General features: G+C 39.2%; 1 protein-coding gene across 2 annotated transcripts in view; it reads right to left on the bottom strand.

Moving 5' to 3' along the window:
* Positions 1-26,335, bottom strand: part of aPKC (protein kinase C iota type) — a 551,572-nt gene that overhangs the window by 269,298 nt on the left and 255,939 nt on the right. For both annotated transcript variants that reach the window (XM_067138622.2, XM_068225692.1), the window contains exons 10-11: positions 20,462-20,580; positions 9,276-9,445 (exon numbers count right to left, since the gene is read on the bottom strand). In XM_067138622.2, coding sequence (XP_066994723.2) covers positions 9,276-9,445; positions 20,462-20,580 — 289 coding nt within the window. The remainder of the gene's footprint in view (positions 1-9,275; positions 9,446-20,461; positions 20,581-26,335) is intronic.

Genomic DNA, 26,335 nt, shown 5'->3' with positions numbered 1-26,335 from the left:
CAAATGCTGGGGCTGTACCTTAATTAAGACCACGGCCGCTTTCTTCCCACTTCCAGCCATTTCCTCTCCCATCATCATCATAAGACCTATTTGTGTCAGTGTGACGTTAAGCAAAAAAAAAAAAAAAAAAAAAATAGAAAAATCAAGGCTGCAGTGGTATGGACATGTTAAGAGAATGGGAGAAGAGAGGATACCAAGAAAGATGTTAGAAATGGAGTGAAGGGAAGGAGACCTAGAGGAAAACCAAGGGATAGATGGCTGAAAGCTGTAAAGAAGAGCAAAGAGGCAAGAGGAGAGTACAGGACGAGAGTGAGAGAAGATAAGTGGTGGATGGACAGAAAACGATGGAGACACTTATGCTCCAAGCAGATCCAGCCTGTGGTTGGAAACTGCTCCAGATGATGATGATGATGATGATGATGATGATGATGATGAAGAATAGCAGTAGTTCTTAACTTATAACCAAAGCAAAGATTAATCAATTATTTTGTGGATACAGTTACTCTCTCAAAGCAGGTCTTCAGAAAAATTTACAGCTCTGAGGTCGAGTTTATGAAGTACATTTTCTTTTAAATCTTTGGAATTTATGCCTGCAAATAATATATCATAGTACAGGAAATTAGGTAATAAGGCTCTAGATGTAATTCTATTATTCATTTTAAAGTTCAAGAAGTTGGAAACATCCACGTTGATGGTGAAAATCTACCACGAGTAGAGAAATTTAAATATCTTGGCTCCACAATCTCTGACGATGGCCGACTTACTGACGAGGTCAACACAAGGACACACGCAGCTTGGATGAAGTGGCGAATAACAACGGGCGTCGCCTGGAACCGCCAGATGGAGAACCATCTGAAATCTAAGATCTACCGGACTGTTATCCGTCCATTGCTCTCTACAGCACTGAGTGTTGGTCTGCCACGAAGGAGGTAGAATGTTGACTTAGCATCATGGACACAAAGATGCTTAGGTGGACACCTGGCATCACCAGACTGGATCATATTTCAAACGATGATATTAGGAAAAGTTTTGGTGTTGCACCGATCCAGAAGAAAATGCAGGAAAACTGTCTGCGCTGGTTTGGACATGTCTTGCGTGCAGAAGACAATACACTGGCAAAGTCACCGTATATATTGGAAGTTGCTGGAAAGAGGCCCAAGGGACGACCAAGACAACGATGGACCGATACAGTGCACAACAACCTGAAAGCTATAAGACTACATTCAGACATGGCCCCAGACCGAATTAAATAGAGACAATGAATCCACACAGTGGACGCTGCCACCAGGTGGGACAGTTTTTCTTTTTTTCGCTATTGGCTTTACGTCGCACCGACATAGAAAGGTCTTAGGGTGATGATGGGACAGGAAAGGGCTAGGACAGGGAAGGAAGCGGCCGTGGCCTTAATTAAGGTACAGCCCCACCATTCGCCTGGTGTGGAAATGGAAAACCACGGAAAACCATCTTTAGGGCTGCCGACAGTGGGGTTCGAACCCACTATCTCCCGAACACTGGATACTGGCCGCACTTAAGCAACTGCAGCTATCAAGCTCGGTCCAGGTGGGACAAACGCTAAAGAAGAAGAATGAGAAGAAGAATTCTAAAAATCTATATTTGAGCCGCTGAGAGCCAAAGTGGTCTAAGTCAATTTTTTCTCATTCTGAGAAATTAAAGGTTTCATGTTTCGTTTCATGTAAATTCAGGCTTTACAAGAATTCGTGATTCATTTGACAAAATATGCAGATGATATATTAAAATTATATCTAATAAAGACATTTTAGTTATTTGTTCCTTAAACTGCTTTTTATTGTTCCTAAAATTTGGAGTACCACTTTTCCTGTCAGCAGTTTACTCATAGCAAAAGGTAAAGTGTTACAAATCAAGAATTGTACTACTCTTCCGATAAATGTTTTGGTGAAGTTGAGTAAAAGGAAAATGTATAGATTGTGTTTTAACTTCTAATATGGCAATGTATTTATAACGTAATTGTTAACGAAACATAATGTTGTACAGTAGATGTGAAACTGCACGTTCGGCTTCCATTTCAACTTTTTCTCTCACAGATTGAGTTAAAATAATAGCTCTGTTGTTAAATGCTAGCTACGCAATCTGGTCTAATATTTCAGCAGTACGGACACTCATGAACTATAAATAAATTGTTTTGCCAAATGTCAAAATTTCTGAAAATTAAATTATCATGCTGAAATTTAAACAGACTTTACAATGGAAGATGCCAGTTTACTCAATTTCACATCTACATCATCTTCCTCTTGTAATGAGTCGACACAATCAGGTCCATACTCCACAGCCCAATTCATAGTTGTCAGTTGATTGAAGAATGTGTGGTGTACCAGAGGGATGTATGGCTGAAGGGGTCATCATGTCTCTCTTCTTAGCCTCGGTGACAGGTCGCACAGCGTAGTTGAGAGGCATGAGCTGAACACCAGACAAACAAGGTTGGCCACGAACACGATGTGAAGGAACAAAGTCCAAAGTTTTGAAAGAGATTCCTTCATCGAGAGATTCTGTGTAGACAATGAGATGAAGAGAGTCTTTCTGAAAAAGAAGCCATCGAACATGAAGCCAACGGAACTTTTCACGTTGCGCGTTCATATTTCTAAATGTTACACTTTTCTCTACGTTTTTTGTTGAGACAAAGTCATTCAGAGTCATTCTATATAAATGGCAAAGGGTTGTTTTCTTCTTGCCTTTTGAATGGTATTACACCAATCATCTGGAGTGAAAATTTGAGCAGTTCTTGATTTTCTCTTGATAACTCTGAAATCCTGATCATTTGGAAGAAAGGAGTGTCCTGATAGCATGAACTTATGGTCAACTACTTGGATTTCATTTCTTGATTTCTTTACAATCTCTATCCACATTAGTACAAGTTTGGAATTCCGATTTTGACCAGTTGCTGAGTCACTGTATGCTATCACATGATGAGCATCATGGGCATGGAGTTCAACATGCTTTAGAAGGCAGGAACCTACTTCTTGGGAGCCTTCTGATGGCAATAACTTTAATAACACCTGAATATTAAAAATCTAAATAAAGAAAACAATACCGATACTTACTAGCACAGTTACAAGGACTTTTTCATTTTAGAACCTAAATAACAACAATAATGAACACAGAACAACACAAGCACGTGGCCGTGATGCTTGACTTATACCACTATCCCTGTAAATGTGCTCCACTCTGGCATGATGGGAAGAATGCATCTAGCATTCTCAAGCATCTCCCATGGGAGTTATCATTATACCACTTCTTCACAATAAATTTTCATGCGTTATAAGTGCACTGAGTGGTATTACTAAAAAAACTGACATTTCTTGACTTTGACCACTTTGGCTCTCAGCAGCTCATTTGTATCATTGTGAATACTTTGCCATTATTTTCAGATCCAGGTAGAGGCTAACACTCTATGAGATAACTAACGGTGCCATTTCTGCCCGAGATTTTGCAGTTGATTGTTTGACTTGGCTCCACAAAGTGGTCAAGGAATGGAAGAAAGTGTAATACAGGCTGTGACTGAACTTAGTTTTTCGGCATCCAAAGCAGCTATGCATTTTCACATTTCAGAAAGGACAGCTTGGAGATGGAGACAAATTATAATTGGAAGAAAGGAGTGTCCTGATAGCATGAATTTATTGTCAGTAAATCTGGCATCATGTTGTGGTGATAAAATTTTCATTCTACCACTCCCAGCTCTTTGAACCTTTGTAGAAACACCATTCCATGAAGACCTGAATTTTCAACACTTTGATTTTGTTCTGTTTTGAATTATCAAACTAAAAAATTTTAGTGCAAGAGGTTCGGAAGCTCACTATTAGCACTTACTGTTTTTTTCCGTCTGTTATCTTTTATTTTATTTTATTAGCTTTTGCACATTTTTTGCATTCAATTAAGTTTTATATTAGCCCTTTGTTCACTGAATTTGTCTGAGTGAGTTATTTATTGCTCCATCTAGTGATGTAAATATTGTATATTGTTATTGTTTTTATTTCCGTCTGTCACTTTTGTTTTTCATTTGTTCCTTCATTGTGTTTTTAGCACATTTTTAGCTTATATTATGTAGATTACTTTAATCCCCCCCTTTATTTCACTGAAGATGGCTCAAACGAGTCGAAACATGTTTGAATTTTATTGAACCCTGCACTAGTTGAGTGTGTCTCATGTTGGAGTGGATATCTCATCATGGAGTTGCAGAAGTCCATCACATTTGCAGAAAATTTAACCAGCATGAATATAAACAGTTGCTGGAACATTAGACATGCTAGGTTTTTGTATTCCAATGGAATTCTTCATCTTTCAGCAGGATAAGCATCCAGTCCATACAACCCCATTGATTCAAAACTGGATTGCGAGAAGAGAGTGTACAGAATTGAGAGCTTGGCCTCATTGCTTTCTGGAACTGAAACAACTGAGAATTTGTAGGTAAAAGAAAAGAAGCAAACACAAAAAAGAAAGGCCCAATCCCCTTCCAAAACGTCCTGATGATTTTTGGAAGCTCACTTAGGATGCCTGGAATGCCATGGTTGAGAACAGTCATTATTTGAAAAGACTAATTCATTCCCTGCCCACTTGACTGCATGATATGAATGAGTGGGAGGAATACAGACTAAATATTAAATCATGGCTTTTTTTTAATTGTTTGATTTTTCTAAGGCATATGCCATTAAGTTTCTATGAGACCATCGCCAGCTACATGTAACACTGCATGTCTACAAAGAGTAGCAAAAGGACCCAAAGAGGACTTACATTCAAGACATCAGCCACTTTTTTAATTATCTGATATTATAGCCATGCATGGTATAGACACGACACCTGTCAGACAATCTTGGCTTTTCAAGTTTAAATTCCAGGTGCAGCTGTCCTCCAGCCCTGTTTTGATTCTGCGCAACTTCCCACAGTGTGGTTATTCAGTGATCCAGTTTTTGTCCAGAGCTCAAAACTTCTAAAAAATATAAGCAGAATATTCTTGACTGTATACAGCTCTGCTGAATGGGATATATTCCGTGAAACATGCAATAAAATGTCCTGCTTAGCTGTGTTGAAATAGTGAATTTTATGAGATACGCAAATTTAGAAAATGTTGAGTACGGTCAGATAATAGTCTTATGCAACTCCACAAGAACTAGAAAGACCTGCAGAAACGCCTACTGCAACAGAAGAACAGAATAGAAAAAACAAGAATAGATGCCGTGTATTCCAGCGACATATCTGCAAAGAACACTCAGCAGTGACATGTGTTTGGTGTGGTACGGAAAGTCAAGAATCAAGTGATGATGCAGAATGGATGTAAATTGTTAAACATCCAATTTTTGTATTGTTAAAACACCTTTTGACATTATTTACAAGTTGGTTCGAAGTTATTTACTATTTTTGTAACATTAAAAATAGTTTTTCCTTAATTTGTGCCAGTTTTTCCAGACCCGGTCTAAAACACAGTGCGCGCTTCCTCACGGAGTTATTTTTACGCGCCCTCTCCAGGGTTAAAGACAAAATGACTATGATCCTGCTAACCCTAGCCTACAGTGTACAAGGAATGATGCAAAGAAACTTATACTCCCAATGGATGTTCACATTTTTAAATTTCAAAACTGAACAGATTCTCAACCCTTGACGAGTACAGTAGAACCTCGATTATGTGTTCCCGGAAACTGTTTTTTCCCATATTATTCATTCAAATTATGTGGTCCCGCGAGCACCCTAATTAAATCATGTTGTAAAAATCCTGCATTATCCATTCCTCAAAGAAACGACTTCCCAGATCGACTGTCCAGAAATTTCAGTCCCATCAATGCTAAATCCTCAATCACGCATTTTTTCAGAAACTGCATCTCACGAAAGGATGGCTACGGCATACTTACGGATCTTGGTGTTAACGTCCCATCATTACGGTAATTTGAGGAAGTACTGTACTGGAAAAGTGATCGGCAATAAACTTGCATACGGGACCATCTTAGCATCGCATTCGGGTGGTGTTGTTTAGAGATTCCTCGGAAATCATAAAGCAGAGAGGGCCCGTTTCGAGAGCTCTACTTGAAGACGGAACGAGTTTCATCAAATGTTCATACTTGCAAAACGTCTACATTATGTCCAGGGTTAGATGTTTACTTTTATTACTTTTTCGAGTGTAACACGGAACAAGTTTTCGGCACTTCCCTCAGAGCACCATATAGTCACTGGGCTTTCAGGCAGCAATCGAAACTGCTCCTTCTTAAGTAGGGTAACACAAATTTAGTATTTTAATATTACCCAGTGGGGAAGTGTGCTAGTATCCATTGTTACCACTGGTAACAGTTTGAAAATATAAAAATTTAATATTCTTTTAATACTAATATTCAGTATTCTTGTTTCTTCACCTGGACGTTCCGCGAGAACTCTACTGCAGTAGATCGTCACCGTCAAAGCTGAGCGAGAGACTGTTACCACTCCGTAAAGTGGTTACGCTTTGAATCTCTTCTAACAGCTAGACGAGTATTACTGCACCTGCACCAAGCAAGGCCCCTTTCCCCTCGACACATAGATGTATCCTGCAATGTTCTCCGGTCGTGTTACGACAATGGAAAGTGAAAACAAAAGCTTATAGCGTCAGTGCTGAGCTGTACTGTCCGTTCTTTCCGCCGAGCTCAACAGTACATTATTTTGTTGTTATTGTTTTCTATTATAATACAATGTGACTTTTCTTGTTAGTGTGAATTTATGTTAGGTAAGGATAGCCTATAGAACTGCACAATGCATTAAACATTAAAATGAGTGCTGTCACTTCCACCTCAAAAATAAGTGAGTTCATGGGCCCACAATATTCATGTATAATAGAAAGCATAATAAACACGCCATTTTCGTTAAGAACTTTTGAAGAAAAGAAAAACATAATTGAAAAAGGTAGACCCACGGCTTCTTTTAAAAATTTAGTCAAGGAATCGAAAAGAACACTACGATATTTTCATGACTCGTGGTACACAGATCTGGATTGGTTACGTGATTGTGCATAAAACTGTATTGTTGGCCGTGTGTTCCACTTTCCTCAGCAAAGGATGCTTGGAATAAAAATGGTGAGGACAATTTATATAGTTTGAGTTTTAAAGAGACACCATGAGGTGTCTCAAGCACACATCGCCGCTGTTGCCGATATGATTCAGTTTGGGGGGTCCAGAATAGAGTACAGCTCACAGAAAGAAAATTAACGAGCGTAATGAGCTAGTAAAAATAACAGTTATTTAATAGATACTGGATTACCTTTCAGTAGTCATCGAGAAACTGAAAAATCATATATATATATATATATATATATGTTGATTCCCAAAGGGAACCTGTCCTCAGGACAAATATTTCAGGTTCCCTTTGGAAATCAACATCTATATCATCTGATGGCCAGGCAGGCATCAATTTTTGGTAATGAGAGAAAGTCTCTCATAGTGCATTGGCACTGCTGGTGGCTCCAAGTGGCCACGCAGTGGCCTCCATGGTAGACACTAGCCATGCATCTTGGTGGGTGTGCTATTTGCCAACAGATGAGCCCAACTTAGCACACTGGGGCAAAACACTGGCAACCAGGAATTAGTTAGTTGAAAAATTTATTATGTCCAATAACGGACCATTTATATTGGTATTGTAAGTTTACTCATTCAGGACAAATATTTCAGGTTCCCTTTGGGAATCAACATCTATATCATCAAACTAAAGAATCTGATAACAGAGGTAATTACAGGGAGTTCTTTCTTTCCTTCTTTCTTAATCTGTGGAGTCAGGCAACTACAGAATATACAAAGGTAAATCAGCAATTCCAATCCTTAACACATCATTGCAATTTGGCACTAGGTTTGCAGTAAGAAAAAATATCACATCTCCCTCTAAAAAAATGTAAGTCAGGAAATAAAGCATATTCACCAATCAATGCTCATGCACCTACAAATAATTACAACCAAAAGGACCCAGAAAAGGTGCAAGAATTCTGGGTCCTACTAGAAGAAACAGTAGTCCAGATTTCTGAACATCATGTCAAAATTCTGATGGGAGAATTCAATGCACAAATAGGCAAAGAAAAGAAGTACAAAGCAAAGCCACCATAGGACTCTACCCAGCCCATAAAAGAACCAATAAAAATGGAGAAAGATTAATCAACTTTTGTGAGACTTATGACCTTCAGGAAATAGGCATCACATATGACATTGTGTTAGACAGATATAATTTCAGGAAATTAGCCGACAATCATCACTTTACACACAATCCAAGCACTACTACCAACAAAACATGGTAGAAGGTTGCAAAAAAAAGCCATAGCGAGAAGAGATTTAGGGAGAAGAAAAAGGCAATGAAATCAGCTAAATAAGTTCAGTCACACTACTTAGTCGGGCATAACGAAGAAATAATAATAATAATAATAATAATAATAATAATAATAATAATAATAATAATAATAATAATAATAATAATAATAATAATAATATCAGCAACATTCACACACGTGGAAGACAAATGCAATACCCATCAGCGAGTGATTACCTATAATGATGAATGATGTGTGTAACAATGGAACTTGACCTCTCTAATCAATATGCAGAACATTTAGGGTCCACAGATTGATATTGTCCTAACATTATGTCTACCTATAGTCGACTATGAAACCTCCCAAAATCATGATTTAAAAAAAATCAATATAGAGGAATTATTTATTTCAAATGTAGGCTTCATTTCATCAAACATTGTCAGAGATAGTAGGTTCGAATCCCACTATCGGCAGCCCTGAAAATGGTTTTCCGTGGTTTCCCATTTTCACACCAGGCAAATGCTGGGGCTGTACCTTTAATTAAGGCCACGGCCGCTTCCTTCCAACTCCTAGGCCTTTCCTATCCCATTGTCGCCATACGACCTATCTGTGTCTGTGCGACGTAAAGCCCATAGCAAAAAAAAAAAACCAATGTCAGATGGATTTGATCCACTATGGTTCTGAGCCCCTCATATGATTAATATATTCGATTTAAACTCTTAGAATAGGATCTCGAGTAAGCCTGCAAATTGTTATCAGAAAAAAACGAATTTAATGAAAAATCATTAAAATGTACAATTCCATGATGATAGGAGCCTTCTGCAATTAAGCTGTAAGGAAGATAAGCTGAGTTAATATCTGCACATATTTTATGAACTACATAGTCAGAAGAAGTACATATAAATACTAGTCTATCATGAAAGAATGATACAAAGTTTACTGTTTATAAAAATTAAAAAAAAAGATATTTTGACAGAAAGAAAGTCTGCATGCTTACCAGTTCCCAGTCAATACTCTTGAAGAAGGGATGGTTGGCAATGTCGAGGAATCCAGTCTCACGATGACAGCCTAACCGGTCTGCGGGGTTCTTGTTGAGGAATCCCTTGAGCACAGATGCAGCTTTGACAGATAGGGAACGTGGAATACGAATCGTTTTCTCCAGAATCACTGAAAAATAATGATGACAAAATGTAGAGTTACAAATCTGAAAAAATATGCCATTGCTGAAGGCATAGTTTTAATAGTATGGAGTTGTGGCAGCTTAACTCTAGAAAAGAGAACAAGTTATTACTTTTTCTTTGCTAGTGGCTTTACGTTGCACCGACACAGATAGGTCTTATGGCGACAATGGAACAGGAAGGAGCTAAGAGTGGGAAGGAAGTGGCCGTGGCCTTAATTAAGGTGTGAAAATGGTAAACCATGGAAAACCATCTTCAGGGCTGCCAACAGTGGGGTTCGAACCCACTATCTCCCGAATATTGGACATTGGCCGCAACAAGTTATTACTAAGCTGAAGACTTGAAAATATTAAAATTATTATTTAAGACAAGTAGCAAAGCAGTAAACTTGCCTGCTTTGAAAAATCAGTAATTTTGTTAATCAGTGATCATGGCTTCAAGTTAAACCTCAGCAAGAATCGTGACACTTAACCAGCATTGTGAGGTCCGAGGGACCGCACATGTTTAAGGCGGAAAAGGTCTTCAGTTTCTGAAAAATGATATTAGACTAACAATGCTGTGTTATGTTATTATTCATTTGTCGGAATTTCACTAAGAAATAACTCCGTAAGGTAGTTATTAATAAGTTTTTGAATTATCATGTAGCTAATGTCTACTTCAAGAAAGTATGTCAAAAATATTCTAATGAACTACTTAAAGACACACAAAACATTTCTAACTGTGTAATCGCAATATCAACAGAGATTCCAACAATGAAATTATGAAATGATTTATTCAAAAATATAATTATGTGAAAACCAGCAGATCTTACATTTTAGGTACTTCCGTAATGTTTTTCACATGGTCGTTCATGCAGACACTTGAAAAATTAAAATAGATCCTACTCATAACTCCATTCACCTCAATCGAAAGCTAAAACATAGTTTAATTTGAAGATCATCTGTAAGTCTGAACTTGAGCTGTGGTCACTTTGTATGCACTCAGTACCATCACTGGTCCATTCATCCAATATCACTAACGCATGTTCAAAACTCTGATGGTCTGGGTTTAGGGATAGCAGAAAACTACCTATAGTAAATATTCATTTGTAAATCAGGGAATTACCATTGGAATGCATTAACTGCAGCTGTCTTAGAGCCTTTTCCCAAAACTGGAAGATGCTTCAAGAATAGACTCCAACATTTTGTGAATTGTGTGTAATTTTCTATGTGATAGTGTTGTGTTTTAATGCAATGCTCAACTCAATGTAAATTGTAGTAATAAAGTAGAGAAAGTGATCCAGGACCATAAGGATGGGCTGTGATCAAATACTGTCTGAGGCACTGAAGGCCTTAGGGAAGGGTGGAATAGTTAGAATTACAACTCTGATCAATAGAATATATGACAGGTATCTGGCCTGAAGATCTCCTTAAGACCATATTGGTTTCTTTACCAAAGAAATACAACGCCAATCAATAGGACAATTAGTTTTAAATGTCATATCACCAAGGCTGTGACCAGAATAGTGCTAAGAAGAATGGAAAAGAAAATAGAGGAGAATACAGGAGAAAATCAGTTTGGATTCAGGAAAGGAAGAGGGACCAGAGATGCAATTGGGTGTCTGCAGATGATGTCAGAAAGGTTTTTTAAAGTAAATGCAGATGAAGATTCTGAAGGATACTGGTATAGATTGGAAAAAGAGAAAGTTGATAAAGCAACTGTATTTGTGCCAGAAAGTGGTAGTTCAAGTAGAAGACGATCAAACTGTAGAGACCGTACTGGAAGAGTGGTGAGACAGGGTTGTTGTATGTCACTGACACTTTTCAATATGTATGCTGAAAAACTAATCAATAAGGCCTTGGAAAAATCAAAAGGACTTGTAGTGGGAGGAGAAAGAAAAAAATGATCAAATACGCTGATGACTTGCCTGTGCTAGCAGAAAGGCAAGAAGAAGAGCTCCAGGTAATGATAGAGAATATTGTAAATGTGGATAAAGAATTTGGAATGAAACTGAACATTGGCAAGACCAAAGTGATGAAAATAGGAAAAGGAGACGACACAATTAATATATCAATAGATGGAATAGTATTAGAACAGGTTCAATCATTCCAGTATTTGGGAAGCTTGATAACTTCCAGCAGAAGTTGTACTGAGCAAGTGATACACAGAATATCCATGCAAAAGAGGCTTTTCGGAGAGTGAAAGGTTTGCTGACAGCTAGAAGCACACCTATCAAACTTAGGAAGAGATTCGCCAAATGTTTTGTGTGGGTGTGATGTCTTATGGTTCTGAAACGTGGACTGTCAAGACAGAAAGAACAAAAATATTTAGAAAGTTTTGAAATGTGGTTATGGAGAAAGTGAAATGAACCAATAGAGTAAGAAATGAGGAGGTGCTGAGCAGGGAAGGAGAGGAAAACATCTTGGATTGGTCACATATTATGTAGAAATTGTCCACGACAGGGAATCATGGAGGGAAAAGTTCAAAGGAAAAGAGGGAGAGTACGAAGAAAGTTTGGAATGCTGACAGATGTGAAGATAGGAAGAAGTTACAAGCAAATGTGAAGGAAGATGCTCAGGACAGAGAGAAATGGAGGACAACCAGTAGATAACTGCCTAAGGCACGATTTACTGAAAGAAGAATTTGTATACGAACATGCTGTATTTAAATGCTAAGATAATAATAACTGGAAGATGTACAGGATGAACAAACCGAGGAGACTGTGAATAGACCATAAGATAATTCCGATACACAAAGAACCCAATACCCTCACTGCGGTGGATATTTTCAAGGAACAAGAGGTGTAAACATTCACATTAGTCACTCTCATCCACAAATACATTGAACTACATTGTTAACCAATTTCAGTCAATGCATATCCCAATCAGCATCAATATCCTTTTCAAGAGGAGACTACTTTCCAGTCAGAATTAAAGGAATGGAAGAACAAATTCATTCAGTTCTCCAGTGTAAACGATTCTGATTTCGACACACTCGTGTGGGAGTTATCGGAATTTCTGAGTAACTCTATCCATATCTTACCTGGTCCAAAACACCCTGCTACGAAATATTACGAAGCCAGAAGGAAACAACGTCTCGGACATCAAGGTAAAACATATAGCAAGTCCTCGAATCCACAACGTGGGACCAAGAGAGAACGCCAAGAAAAAAAATGTAAATATGACTATCAGCTCACTCAGTTTCAGTTCTACAATCAACGAAGGAAAGCCGTGCGGAGGGTACCGAATACAAAATCCGAATCCTGCAACGTTGATATTTCCAAAATATCTGCCACTTACTCCGATCTATTATCCATTGAAAATTCCAATATAAGGCATGATTACAGCTCCAAAATCAGTGACATAAACCGTGTGGAGCTAGATGAAATGTACAGGCCCAGAATCACAAAAGAAGAAATCTCCGCAACAACATGTTGAATCACAGTAGATACCGCTCCTGGTCCCGACCGTGTCTTAGTACGTGTCATCAGGGAAGACACAGTATCTGAAATCACAACAATCATTGCGACTCGAATGCTTTCAACAGGAAAAATAGCCCAGAGTCTATAGAGTGCTAGAACCGTGTTGATACATAAGAAAGGCGATGTCGAATGTCTGTCAAACTGGAGACCGGTAACGATCTGTTCGGTAGTTAGACGTGTCATTGAAAGGGTATTGGATCAGCATTTGCGCTCCTTTGTAACTTTCAGTGAACACCAAAGAGGCTTTAACGACCAGCCAGGATGCCTTATAAATACTTCCATTCTGTCTGGCTCCATGGCTAAATGGTTAGCGTGCTGGCCTTTGGTCACAGGGGTTCCGGGTTCGATTCCCGGTAGGGTCGGGAATTTTCACCATCATTGGTTAATTTCGCTGGCACAGGGGCTGGGTGTATGTGTTGTCTTCGTCAGCATTTCATCCTCATCACGACGTGCAGGTCGCCTACGGTGTCAATTCAAAAGACCTGCACCTGGCGAGCCGAACATGTCCTCGGACACTCCCGGCACTAAAAGCCATACGCCATTTCATTTTTACTTCCATTCTCAGAGGACTCCTCAAGACAGCAAAGACAGATAAGCAAGACGTTAGCATGATTTTTTTAGACATATCCAAAGCCTTCGACAACATCGGACATCAGCACCTAAATCTAACACTAGCTGCCGAGCCAATTTCATCTAAACTGAAGGAACTAATCATCAATCTACAGACTAACAATACAACACAGATCAAAACTACCAAAGGTAAAACGAAGCCAATTCACTTGCTAAGAGGACTTATGCAGGGATCACCACTATTGCCAGCATTCTATAACCAGACCACAGATTCCATTTTTGATGAGATAACAGAACAAAACCTACTACAAGCATATGGCAAATCAGTTTCTGCAGAATTGCCCCCTCTTAGTATTATAGGTTTCGCCGACGACACAGTCATTGTTGGCAAAATCAAGGAAGCAGCTCTTAACTTGACACGCATCGCTATCACTTCGTTCCAGGAAATCGGTCTACAGATAAATAAATGCCAATAAATGTGTGGGCATATGGATTGAAAAGGGGAAACTCATGGACAGAGTGCTTGATATTCATGACAATTTTAAGATCAGTACTATGAAAGAAAGAGAAGAAATTCGATATCTCGGCATCACTTTTAACGAAACACTCACCTTTGATCATGGGCGCCCATGCCCGGAGACAATGCGGGGCCGCGGCCCTCCCCTAGCTCTCAGGGAAAGCAAAAATCTAATGTAGTCAGGTGTCTTTCTTTCAATAAAATGATTTAAAAGTTGGTATTACTTGGATGTGGTAGTACCGCCCTCCACACCCAGGTAGGGAATACTGTGGGTGTTATTCTACCGCAGAATACAAGTCGCCATTCATCTTCCAAAATATTAAAAGTACTACAAATCCCAGGTCTAGACCCCACCCTACAAAGTTCCATATGGGCACCCATGCCTTTGACGCAAACTCTTCTCTAAAAACCTTGCACAAGAAGTTAGATGTGCTTACAGCCTCACCTTTGTTAAAGGCAGATCAAAAGTTCATTATTTTGAACAAAGCAGTCAGCCCTACTCTCGTATATGCTTTTCAGACCGCCAAAATTAGACAAGTACCGCTTAGCTTCCAGAAAACCGGTGACAAAATGGTAAAGAGCTCCCTAACTCAAATTTTGCAATTACCCACGGATACAAACGATAGTGCTCTGTATTCTGATTTATGATTCAAAGGCCTCAGCCTTTTCAAAGCAACTTGGGAAGTACATCTGCAACAAATAAGCGCATGCAACGCCCTTCACCGAGCCAGCAATAGCTACATTTTGAAGATACGTGATCTGACATCTGAAACGACGCATAGTCTACAGCCCCTCAACATCATAGATATTAACCGATTCTCCAATAAAGGCAGTGACCTTCCAAATCAAAGAAAAATACGCCAAGAACTAAAAAGTCGTAAAATGACAACTTGGTACTCTTTGCCTCAGAAGGGGATCGGTGCAGAGTTATATAAAGAATACGCTCCAGCCAATAATTGGATTAGGCATCACCCGAGACTTTCTTGTAGCGAATGGCGAGAGGCAATCAAGATGACATCAAATGTTTCTGCAGTACGAACTATCCCGGGCAGAACTCAGGGCATAAACCTCTGTCGCAGATGCGTCAGAGAGAAAGAAACACTGGCTCACGTTCTGGGTTCTTGCACCTACAGCGAAGTATTGAGAAACTTACGTCGCCACAAGATAAGATCGCAGAGGAACTCCATAGCAAAATCTTCCGTGTACATCAAGAACTCCACGGTTTGTCTACAACAGGGAGTACAAGACAAACTGACATAATTGCCTTTAAAGATAACAACAAGGAAGGCTTCATTATCGATCAGACCATCCGATTCGAACACCATATAGACCAGTCTACTGAAGTTCATCTTGAAAAGCAGAACATTTACGTGCCCACCATCCTGTTCTGCAAAGATAATACCAGCTGAATGAAGTAGAGATTATCAGCCTAATGGTTGGCGCTCGTGGCACAATACCTGCCTTGTTCACAGAATTCTGGAAGAAGTTCAACCTTCCTATGAACAGCATTGAAAGAATATTTACCCCACCACCATACGTGGATCTGTACACATCCTGAAATCTTACCTCTTCAGACCTCAATATTTTAAAAAATCCGTATCACCGCTATATGTTTATATGATAAAACATTCTCTATCCCGTTACTGCGGGAAGTCGTTGATTCGTTCAATAAATGTATAATACAAGCTAATATGTCTATCATAATCGACAACATATAACGTGTCCCTGCAAAGGAGAAGCTAAGTATGGCCATGCGTCGGAACATAAACAACTGTGTAAGTGCGACCCCATATGGAGGCGCACGTATGTGTACAATTTGTAATTACCGATAAAACCTCATACGGGGTCGCAATATTTGACCTAATATACATAAGTTAATCTAATATGTCACAAATGTATCCTCATTTCAGCGATCACTTGCCTGGTTAAGCCTGTGAAAGTTTTGGCACCAGGGAGTAACTCAATGTTATTAGCTCATGGCACTAGACGGCAATCCCATGAATTTTTGTCTGACACTTAACGTGTTAAAATACGTTGAACCTTCCTTGGGAAATCCTCTAGGCAACAGTAACAAACCACATAAGAATCTGCCCAGTAGTTCTCAAGTTATAATGGGACGCCAATACATACATACACTGAGGTTTGTATATGTAGATATGTATAACTTAATAGGTGCCGTTTTCTCCTCCTGCATTTGTTCCGAGTATAATGACTCTTACCATCTGCAGAAGAAGTTTTCTTGTGTTTTTTTTTCTTTTTTCCTCTCCACACAGAAAGACTTAAAATCGCTCAAACATGGCCTCTCCAATGAAAGTGGATGTCCACATCCAATGAATCATTTTATTAATTTCACGTCCCACTAACTACTTCTGCATTTAAAAAATTCTTTTTGGGAAAGCCAAGGTGACAGGAAACCTAGCACTGTGAGGCTGGCATATCTGAGGACCTTCAAGAACCAGCGGACTGAGCCTGGATGAAACCTAGTAACTTGAGCTCAGAAAGCAGTGCTCTATGACTAAGGTCACTCAGTTGCTTTACGTCGCACTGACACAGATAGGTCTTATGGCGACGATGGGATAGGAAAGGCCTAGGAGTTGGAAGGAAGTGGCAGGCATTTGCCTGGTGTGAAAATGGGAAACCACGGAAAACCATCTTCAGGGCTGCCGAAAGTGGGGCTCGAACCCACGATCTCCCGGATGCAAGCTCACAGCCGCGCGCCTCTACGCGCACGGCCAACTCGCCCAGTAAAGGTCATAATACCAATATAATGATCCATTATTGGACATTATAAATTTTCCAGCTAACTCATTCTTGGTTGCCTGCGTTTCGCCCTCGTGTGCTAAGTTAGGCTCATCAGTTGGGACTTAGCACATCACCCAAGACGCAAGGCTAGTGCATACCGTGGAGGCCACTGCATAGGCTACTTGAAGCCACCAGCAGTGCCAATGCACTTTGAGCGCTATGTCTCATTTCCAAAAATTGATGCCTACCTGGCCATCAGATAATACAGATGTTGATTCCCATAGGGAATTTAAAATATTTGTCTTGAATGAGTAAATTTATAATACCAATACAGTAGAAGTCCGCTATAGCGAGTACGGTATATAACGAGAACTCCGTTATAGCGACGACTTTTTTCTGTCCCTTCAAAATTCCTATATTAACTGTGTATCGTCCTTCGGTTACAGCGAGAACCCTATCACTGGCGCATCCGTTATTACGAGCGATTAAGCGCGCGCGATTTTTTCCGTTACCAATACTTATACACCCCAGCGATGATATTGCATGCGATAGATTACCTTCGGCATCGTTTCCTCGTTATGTGCACTAGCGATTTATCTCGTCTACATTCGAAGGCGATGTCGGAGTCGATTAGTAATACCCGTTGACAGCTGTTCTGTAAACAAAATTCTAAATGAAAGAGAACATATTTTCGTAATAAATGCGTAAATAACGTGTCCGAAAACGGTTGTTAACTCGTTAAAAATTAAGGCTGACTAAACTACCGCTTAATTTTGAGACTAAATACTGCAATTAAGTAAGAATGGGAAAAACCTCGAGATACGGCAGAGTGCTTAATTGATTTCAGAGGTTAGTTTATATTTTGTTGCGTCTGGTTAAATTACGGAAAGGCTATTATGAAAATTTATAGCGAGAAAGTTATAATTTCTCTACTGGCGCTTGAAGTGTGTTTTCATCATACGTATAGTACGGTTAAGTTAGGATACGTGGCGCTGTTTGAATAAGAAAACTGAAACGTTTGCAACAAAATGCGATCGATCATCTTCGGTACGGTATAGTTTTCTCACTTTGTGCATTTGCGATCTCTCTCGTTGACATTCAAAGGCGATGTTGGAGTTGATTAACACCCATCAACTGCTGTTCTCTAAAGAAAATTCGAAATGAAAGAGGATAACACGTTTTCGTATTAAATGCGTAAATAACGTGGCCGATAGCAGTTAACTCGTTAAAAATAAAGACTGAAGTAAATGATATCTTCATTTTAATGTTATATACGGAAATTAAGTAAGAATGTGATACACCTCAAGATATGGCAGAGTACATCACTGATTTTAGAGGGTATTTCATATCTTCTCACGTCTAGTTACGGCTATTTACATGTAAATTTTTTGCGTAGAGGTTATTTCTCTACATGCGTTTCAAGTATGTTTTCATGGTAGGCTACATATACGGTTAGGTTAGGAGACGCTGTTTGAAGAAGAAAGCTGAGATGTTTGCCACAGAAATCTCTGGAGTGATACCGTACTTTTCCGAATCCAAGACTTTTTTTCTCAGAATCTCATGCGAAAACTTACGGGATGTTGCATTCGCGGCCTAACAGTAAGTTAATTGATACAACTGGCAACTACCGCGGTAACCACGCTGCATCTTTTCACACGCGCACAGAACTCGTTGACAATAAAGAACCGCCTCTTTACTACACATCGCTAGCCGCGACAACCGGTTGTGCAGTGCCTGTGTGCTTCTCAAATCTGCAGAATGGCATCAAAACATGCGACCCTTCGAATTCATAGAAAAGCCATGGCTACTCAGTGGCAGAGTCATAACGCGCCTATTGTACTTGACTCTTAGTAAAATTAAGGTTTATAGACAGCAGGAATATTTTCGTGATGGATAGTCGTATTGTAAAGACACGTGGAAAAGGTATTGTCGGCAAATTTTCAACAGGTTCTAGTCGATATTATGATGCCAATTTCAAGTTAATGTTTATTAAACACTCAAAAATGTAAACTAATTGTGCAGCCGCAAGAAAATACGGCATAGGCCTAAAAGGCCAATATTTGGCATTAGCGTGAAGACAAAGAGCTAAAAAAATATGTACCGGTACTGTACAAAAAATGCATTCAGTGGTCCGCAACAAGGTCACTTTAAAGAAGTTGAAGATGAAATTGTGAGGTATGTGCACGAAAAACGCAAGCGCGGAATGGCCATACCGTGGCGCAATAAACTCGTTCGTTGACTTTCAACGTTCGCGATTAGGCCTATACATCGCTAGCCGCTGAATTTGGCCAAACCCGACTAGCGAGACGTGCGTGTAGCGGCAGCCGGTTATATCTGACGCTGCGTAAAAGTAACAGTTATATACACAGCAAGAATAATTTCCTGATGGATCGTTGTATTGTAGAGGAGCATGGAACAGGTATTGCCGGAAAATGTTCAATGAGTTCTCTTCGGTATTATGATGCCAATGTTAAGTTAATGGTCCTTAAACCCGCGAAAATAAAGAAGAATTGTGCAGCCGCAAAAAAAAGAAAAGAAAAGAAGAAGAAATACGGCGTGACGAAAGTCAATGTTTGGCGTCTAAAAATAGTCTAAAATGCGTAGGCCTACTGTACAACAAGGCATTCATATGATTTTACAAACTTCTTTTTGAGCCTGATTTAAATTTTTTGAAGGGAAAAGTAGGGTTCATCTTGGATTCGGAGAAATACGGGACTATATTTTTTTCACAATGAAATTAAACATACACTTTCATGTAGTATCTGATTACGAAAAATAACAAACAAGTAAGCCGTAGTGTGGATATCATCTGCGGAAACACAAGTTTTGAACAAAATGATTGCTGTTTCATACTGATTTTAATGTGCATAAAGGGTTTTCTGACTTTTATACAAAATCGGATGTAATGACAATCCGTTCTAGCGAGTAAATTTTTCGCTGTTATGAATTCTCGCTATAACGGACTTCTACTGTATACTGGTCCGTTATTGGACATTATAAATTTTCCAGCTAACTCATTCTTGGTTGCCTGCGTTTCGCCCTCGTGTGCTAAGTTAGGCTCATCAGTTGGGACTTAGCACACCACCCAAGACGCAAGGCTAGTGCATACCGTGGAGGCCACTGCATACGCTACTTGATGTCTTGGGTGGTGTGCTAAGTCCCAACTGATGAGCCTAACTTAGCACACGAGGGTGAAACACAGGCAACCAAGAATGAGTTAGCTGGAAAATTTATAATGTCCAATAACGGAACATTATATTGGTATTATAAATTTACTCATTCAGGACAAATATTTTAAATTCCCTATGGGAATCAACATCTGTATTATCGGTCAAGGTCAATCAGTCTGGCTTCCTATAATGAAGCTGGGAAGCAGATATAGAAGAGTTTGGGCCAAAAAGGAATGTAACTGGGAGAACTGAGATTATCCAGAAGTATCTGAAGAGGTCATTTGTCCACTGCTCATCAGAATTTTCATTTTTATTCCAGCCTGTTCTTTCTTTTTCTCCCCCTGCCCATATTAAACTATCAAGCTTATCTTTTGAAAATGTTCTCCTCTCCCCCTTCTTAACTTTGGTGTACAAAATTTGCAGAGAAATGTTACTATGTAATCATCCCGACGGAGTGAAAAATGTCATAAGTGGTAATACAATACTGTATTAGGTATACAAGACGCAGTTCTATCCAGAAGCCACAATCATTAAAAACAAGGATACCTTGGAAGAGGTAGTCTTCTGTATTCTGGTCCGGGTTCTCAGAGGCACCAGCAATATCAAACGGACTGCGTCCAGCGAGCATTTCATAGAGGAGAACTCCAAGGGCCCACCAGTCCACACTGCAAAGAATACAAAGAGTGTAAAAGATCTTTCTTTGTCCTTGGCAGGCACTCTGAGACATACGGTAGCAATATCTACCCTTTCACCTTATGGAGTGTGTTTGGTAAGTCACATTATATGAGGACTCATGACCAAGAAACCTTATTTTGTTCTTGTTATTTCATTTCAAAGTCTACAATAATTTTGGTCATCAGCCCAATGAACTTGTGAGTAAGCAAACTTCAATGAAAGAAACATGTTTTCCTTTAAAAAGTACAAAAATTGTGGTCATTAATTGTTCATTGTATTTTTCTGATGATGATGATTGTTGTTTTAAGGGGCCTAACATCTAGGTCATCAGCCCCTGTGTATTTTTCTTGTAAAGAGATAACAGTCTACAGTACCTAACAGTACCTAACAAAAGACGATTAGTGAAAATCAGTTAATGAAATCCTAGTCCTACATTTATTTTATGAATTGGTCTGCAAAGTATCTTGTGGCTTACTCGTGTTAATATACACACTATTAAGAACAACCTTTGAAATATTGAATAAAGTTTAAGAGTTATAATTTTTCAAACATTTTGAGAACCTATAAAAATACTCTGTCGAGATAATGGATTGTGTACAACAGGAAATTCACAATCTTGGCATGGAAATTAATTGGAACAAGACAAAACTAATGATTGTCAACAAAGGTGCAGAGATTCAGCTGCCACAGCACCTCAACAATCTCCAAGAGTCTGTCAGTTTTCTTATCTTGGTTCAATAATTGAGGATACAGGTAACTGCGAAGAAAAAAAAAAAAAAAATCACACATCGCATCATTCTAGGACGTACAGCTATGGCAAAATTAAAGATGATCTGGCAAGATAGAGCAATATCTATGAATACAAAGAAAAGATTAGTCCACTCGCTTGTGTTCTCGATTTTCCTGTAAGGATGCAAAACTTGGACCATATAAGCCTTTGAAATGTGGTGTTGAAGAAGGATGTTGCGAATACCGTGGACAGCCAGGCGAACAAATTATTCTGTCATCCGAAAAATTGGAATAGAAGAAAGTCTATGCCATGTTGTATACTAGAGAATTCTGCAATTCTTTGGTCACATTATGAGAAGAGAGGATGACAACCTGGAAAAATTAATTGTCCAAGGAAAAGTTTCTGGCACAAGGTCACATGAATGGGTTGCAAAAAGATGGGTTGATCATGTAATTCCAGAGGAGTGGCTACAAAAGGCGTCTGTCTCCATGTTAGGAGCGGACTAAGTTTGAACCTGGCAGTAGGTATAAAATGCCTTTTGGTGTGGTGAGCCCATCGCAACAATAGCCTATATGCATAAAGCAGATATGGTACCTCGGAAAAGGTACGACACATTATGGTAACAACTACAGGCAACACAAACTCATGGCGCTCTTCACATAATTAAACTACTCTCAGGTAACGTAGACCCATGGTTTTCACATGTAGTGGTACTTACCATGGGCGCCAGTCAACCCGCAGTGTTTCTCACAGACAGCGTAGACCCATGGTGTTTGTTATCAAGTGGTACTACTCATAGGTTGCACAGATCCATTCTGAACACAGGGGAACCGACATATGCCAGCTCAGCGTTAGGGCACATGGCCGCTACCCTGCTTTGGTGGAATACACACGATGGTACTAATCACAAGTAGCCTCATAGTTCTAATGTCATCATCCCTTGGTCGCCCCTTCTGGTCGCCTCTTACAACAGGCAGGGGATACTATGGGTGTATTCTTTGTCTGAGTACCTCACCCACAGGGTGTAGATTCATATTTAGTGAGTTTTTAATTAATATATTGTTTGTGTCAAAAACCACTTTAATACTTCCTCATCAATCTGTATGAAGAATGAGTATTTAAACTAGTTGTTCATAGTGGTAATGGATGTAATAGTGAAGGAGGTAAAGGAAACACAATATGGGGACAAGTAATATTTGCAGATGACAATGTGTTGAACGGATCAAACGGGAAGAAAGTACAAGATTTAGTGGACATACTGAGCGAGTACCTATATTCAGGTAGGTAGGGGAGGGTACATGTGGGTATATGCTGTACGCACTCTGCTTAACTCCACACATTAGCGTACGCCCTCTGAATTCTTGCATATACCTTCTACTTTGGATTCTTTTATTGTAATTTCTCCACTCTGTCCATGAGTTTTCCCTCTTCAACTATGCTCTTAGTCGTGAACATCAGAGGTTCAGCTTGATGAATAACATATCAGATATCATCAGTTATTAAAGATCACCACTGTTCATTGCTCATGTAAGGTTCCATTGTAATGAAGATAAAGTTGAAATTCAAGAGGACAAATCGGGGCAAATATTAATTTATAGAAGTAAAATCTATGCTCTTTGCTGATGATATTGTAGTTTGGGGAGATAATGAAGAGGAAGTACAGACACAAGTTGATTTATGGAATGAGGAGATAAGAAATTTTGAAATGAAGATTAGTACTACAAAAAGTAAGATTTTGATCATGACGAGAGGCAACAGAAAATCCAGGGGAGTGATAAAAATAGGAAATGAACCTCTTGACGTAGTGAAAAATTTTTAATATTTAGGAAGGGTGATGTCACAAGATGGAAATTTGGATGGAGAAATTGATTTAAGAATACAGCAGTCTGCAAGTTTCTACCAGTGTGTGAAAGACATTCTATGGAACAAAGATGTGCCAATGAAGTTCAAGAAGGTTTTATACTCGTCCTATTATAAACCTAAACTGGACATTGACTAAGCGGAACCAAAGTAAGATACAAGCAGCTGAAATGAGGTTCTTGAGGAGCATACAGGGAAAGACAAGATGAGATAGAATATGAAATGAGGAAATAAGAAGCATGGAAGTGTCTAAACTTCAAGAAGAGATTGGTATAGCAAAGCTAAAATGTTTTGAACATATGATGAGAATGCCAGGAGAGAGAATACCAAGGAGAACATTCATGGATACAGAGACTGGAAAGAGGCCTAGGGGACGGCCTAGAATGAGATGGAGGAGCTCTGTTGTGGACTGTATTGCAAATAGAGGGGTCGATAGCAATAAACTACTAGAAGAGGAATGTTGGAGAGCTTTGGTACACTACCCTACCCAGAGAAAATCTGGAAAAGGGAATGGAAGAAGAAGAAGGAAGGGGAGTTAGGGATTGGAATAATTTACCAAGGGAGATGTTCAATAAATTTCCAAATTCTTTGCAATCATTTAAGAAAAGGCTAGGAAAAAAACAGATAGGGAATCTGCCACATGGGCGACTAAATGCAGATCAGTAGTGTCTTGATACGTCTCCAGCCTTATATTCATACATTCAAATGCATCACCACTTCACCAATTTCAGTCTCAGAAATACATGAAGACGTGGCTACAAAACCATAGTACTGCAACATACACCAATTCAAGAGTTCGAACCAGTGAAAAATACGATCGCAAATCTAAACAGTAGGTCCAGTAGAAAACTACTGTGTAAGCAAAGTAAGATTTTCAAACTAGTTCATTGAAGTAAGGATTTCTTCTTTGTCATCATGAAGTATCTTCTATTTACCTGATTTACGCAAAACTGAGGGCAGTTTGTTGTTTCTGATTTCATTTGATTTGATTTAATTAAAATGTTCTTCCCTCAGTAAATATTTATTAATTTGATATAGTTACTACTCAGCTGATTTCCCTAGCATTATCACAGATAAGCATCCCTTTCTTTTAACTTGTGTTAATGTGCCCCATGCTTCCCATTATTCTTATTGTGTTTGCTGAGACACTAGTCCCTTTCAAGATTACGAGATTGGCGCCTCAATTTTGAAACAGTAGGTTATTTAACTTTTTTTTTTTTTTTTGGTCACACTCTACGACAATGAATTATTTGGAGCTTAAAACCAGCCATGTGGCAGAGAATGACTTTGACCATCTACTTCAGCGCGACAACACTACAATCGACTCCAACTGAAACTCAAAGGTGCAACTTTCAACATACTCGCAACCACCGAAAGATGCGGATGCCTGTCCACTTACTGGATTTTAATTTCGTCTTCATTAGTCAGTGATTTCATGACCTTTTTAGCATCCATATCATGCTAATCAACTTCACACGATTATATTCCTAATCAGTACATAGGCTATCACACGACAAATATTCGCTACACTGCATTACTAAACAAAGAAAACATTTCTAAATTCTGAATGGAATGCGAAACACAACCACGAAGAGGCTTTCTGGGTTATTCAGCAATGTGTATGTTTAGTCCTCAGCCCGTAGGCTGGTTGGATCCTCAACAGTTCCGCCATCAGCTGTCATAGATGGCCTAGGCATCACTGAAGAGGCGTACTAGGGAAATGAGGAGTGAGGTAGTTTCCCGTTGCTTTCCTCACCAATCCAGAAGTTGCTATTACATATCAGTCTGCCAAGCCCACTGAAATGCATGCACCAACTGACCCTATGAGCAATATTTTCACACCATTCATAGCAGGGACTGGCTGCAGAAGGAATGGCATTACTAGCATCACTCATACCTCAGTCACTTTCATTTTGTCAAAGCCAAGGATAAAGCTGAGACAGATCAATGAAAGTAACAAAATTGCTCTAGCCCATATATCAATGAAAAACAGAAAGCAAAATTTAACTTTCCTGAGGCTAACGGCTTGCTTCCCGAAGATGTTATTTACCCTGTAAAGTTCATGAATTCAAGGCCATTTCCAGTTTTCACGCAACTTTTCCCTACCTGCCTCCTGTGGCAAGGGCTCTAATCTGCGTTGAAAATCATGTTCCTTTCAGAATGGATGACAAAGAACATTTTCAGGGCTAGGAAAAATGAGATCATATTAAGCGGCAATAGCAAAAACTTTGTGACATGATGACATATTTCTATACAGATTTAATACAATGTGAATCGGGACTTCGAATTTCCGAAGTGCTAAGCGGGAAATCATCTTAATGAGTAACACAGTAACGATGTTTCACTGTACTTCTCGCGTCTGATTAAATTCCGGGAAGGGTATTTCCACGTAAATTTATAGCAAAAAGGTTATCATTACACTACTTCGGCGTGAAATATATTTTCATGATTCATATGAGGTTAAGTTAGATTAGGTGATGCTGTTTGAATTAGGAAACTGAAACATTTGCCGTGTGATACCACTCCAGTTTTTCAGAATGAAATTGAACATATGCTTTCACATTGTCTCAGAATTTAGGAAATAACAAACGTGTAAACTGTAGGATGAAAATACGTTAAAATGCAAATTTTGACAAACTGACTGCCATTGCGTACTGATTTTAATGTGCACAATGTTTTTAACAGACTTTTATGAAAAAAATCAACTATAACAAGCAAAATTTTTGCAGTTATGAATTCTCACTCTTACGGACTTCACTGTCAATACAGTATGAAAATAAGCTTGGAGAGAATTTCGACAAAGGTGTTGACTACAGGCGAAAGAGAACGGAAAGAGGGACAAGACTTCAAAATTGTGGACAGCTTCATGTAATTAGGAAGTGAACTGATACAGGATTTGATATGGGGATCAGTAAAAGAATAAAATAGGGAAATTAATTTTACCAGAGTGCGGCGAACTTGACCTGGAACAAGGAAGTGTAAATAGGTGATGTATAAGATATATTAATGCCCCATACTGACATATGAAGTCGAGGCCTGTGTTGTGGTGCCGGTATTGGAATCCCGTGCGGCGCAGCTTGTATCCCGTTCTCACCGGCAGAGCTGGTCAGGCAACCAGCTGACACTCCACATCACTGCTCGAGACCATATATAAG

Source organism: Anabrus simplex, chromosome 1 (assembly GCF_040414725.1).
Source record: "Anabrus simplex isolate iqAnaSimp1 chromosome 1, ASM4041472v1, whole genome shotgun sequence".
Lineage (NCBI taxonomy): Eukaryota > Metazoa > Arthropoda > Insecta > Orthoptera > Tettigoniidae > Anabrus > Anabrus simplex.
Note: the sequence above shows the minus strand (reverse complement) of the source record. Positions and strands in the feature narration are given on the sequence as shown.